Source organism: Trypanosoma theileri (genome assembly GCF_002087225.1).
Source record: "Trypanosoma theileri isolate Edinburgh chromosome Unknown TM35_Tth_38_V1, whole genome shotgun sequence".
Lineage (NCBI taxonomy): Eukaryota > Euglenozoa > Kinetoplastea > Trypanosomatida > Trypanosomatidae > Trypanosoma > Trypanosoma theileri.
This window is the reverse complement of record NW_021639880.1, coordinates 136,343-136,917: the sequence shown is the minus strand read 5'-3', so window position 1 is coordinate 136,917 and position 575 is coordinate 136,343. Positions and strand designations below refer to the sequence as shown.

The window sequence follows — 575 nt, the reverse complement described above, 5'->3', positions numbered from 1 at the left end:
TATATATATATATATTTCTCCTTTTGCTGGTCTAATGGAAGAGACGTCCAAAACATGCCTTTATCGCATCCCGGGCAAATGGAATATATGAAAGCACATACCACAACATAGCCCCAAACTGTACTAAACACAACAACAACACCAAAGCCGCACTGTGTAAAAGTAAAGCGGCGAGAAGTGTGAGAACAAGAGAAACAAGATACACCACCGTCGCTATCCAACGTCCTTCAGAGAACATACGTTGAAACTGCGCTACTGGACCGGCAAGAAACATCGTTCCTCCAATCGCGAGAAGATTACCAAGTGAGAAGAGGACACTGAAGAAGACAAGATCCATTTGCAGAATGGCAATAAAGCTTAACAGTGAAAAGAGCATTCCAAGACCAAAGCAACAACCACAACCAATCAATCGATGTTTCCATGAAAGTGATGGACAGACGGCCTCCGAGTCGCTGGCTTCAATCACATCCGTTCCACCCGTCGCGGCTGCCGTAACGGCCGCAGTGGCACTACCGCTCGTAGCGACTTTAAAAATAGTTGCCATCTTTTTCATTTTGGTTATTCTTTTTTCTTTT

The 575-nt window shown here is 44.3% G+C and overlaps 1 protein-coding gene across 1 annotated transcript; it reads right to left on the bottom strand.

Annotated features, from left to right (window-relative positions):
* Positions 1-31: 31 nt before the first annotated feature.
* TM35_000381440 (putative vesicle transport protein SFT2B-like) lies at positions 32-544 on the bottom strand (the record flags this gene model as incomplete). The annotated part of the gene is made up of 1 exon (XM_029029558.1): positions 32-544. The coding sequence occupies one exon, from the start codon at positions 542-544 to the stop codon at positions 32-34; it is 513 nt and encodes a 170-aa protein (XP_028879135.1).
* Between the last annotated feature and the right edge of the window lie 31 nt (positions 545-575).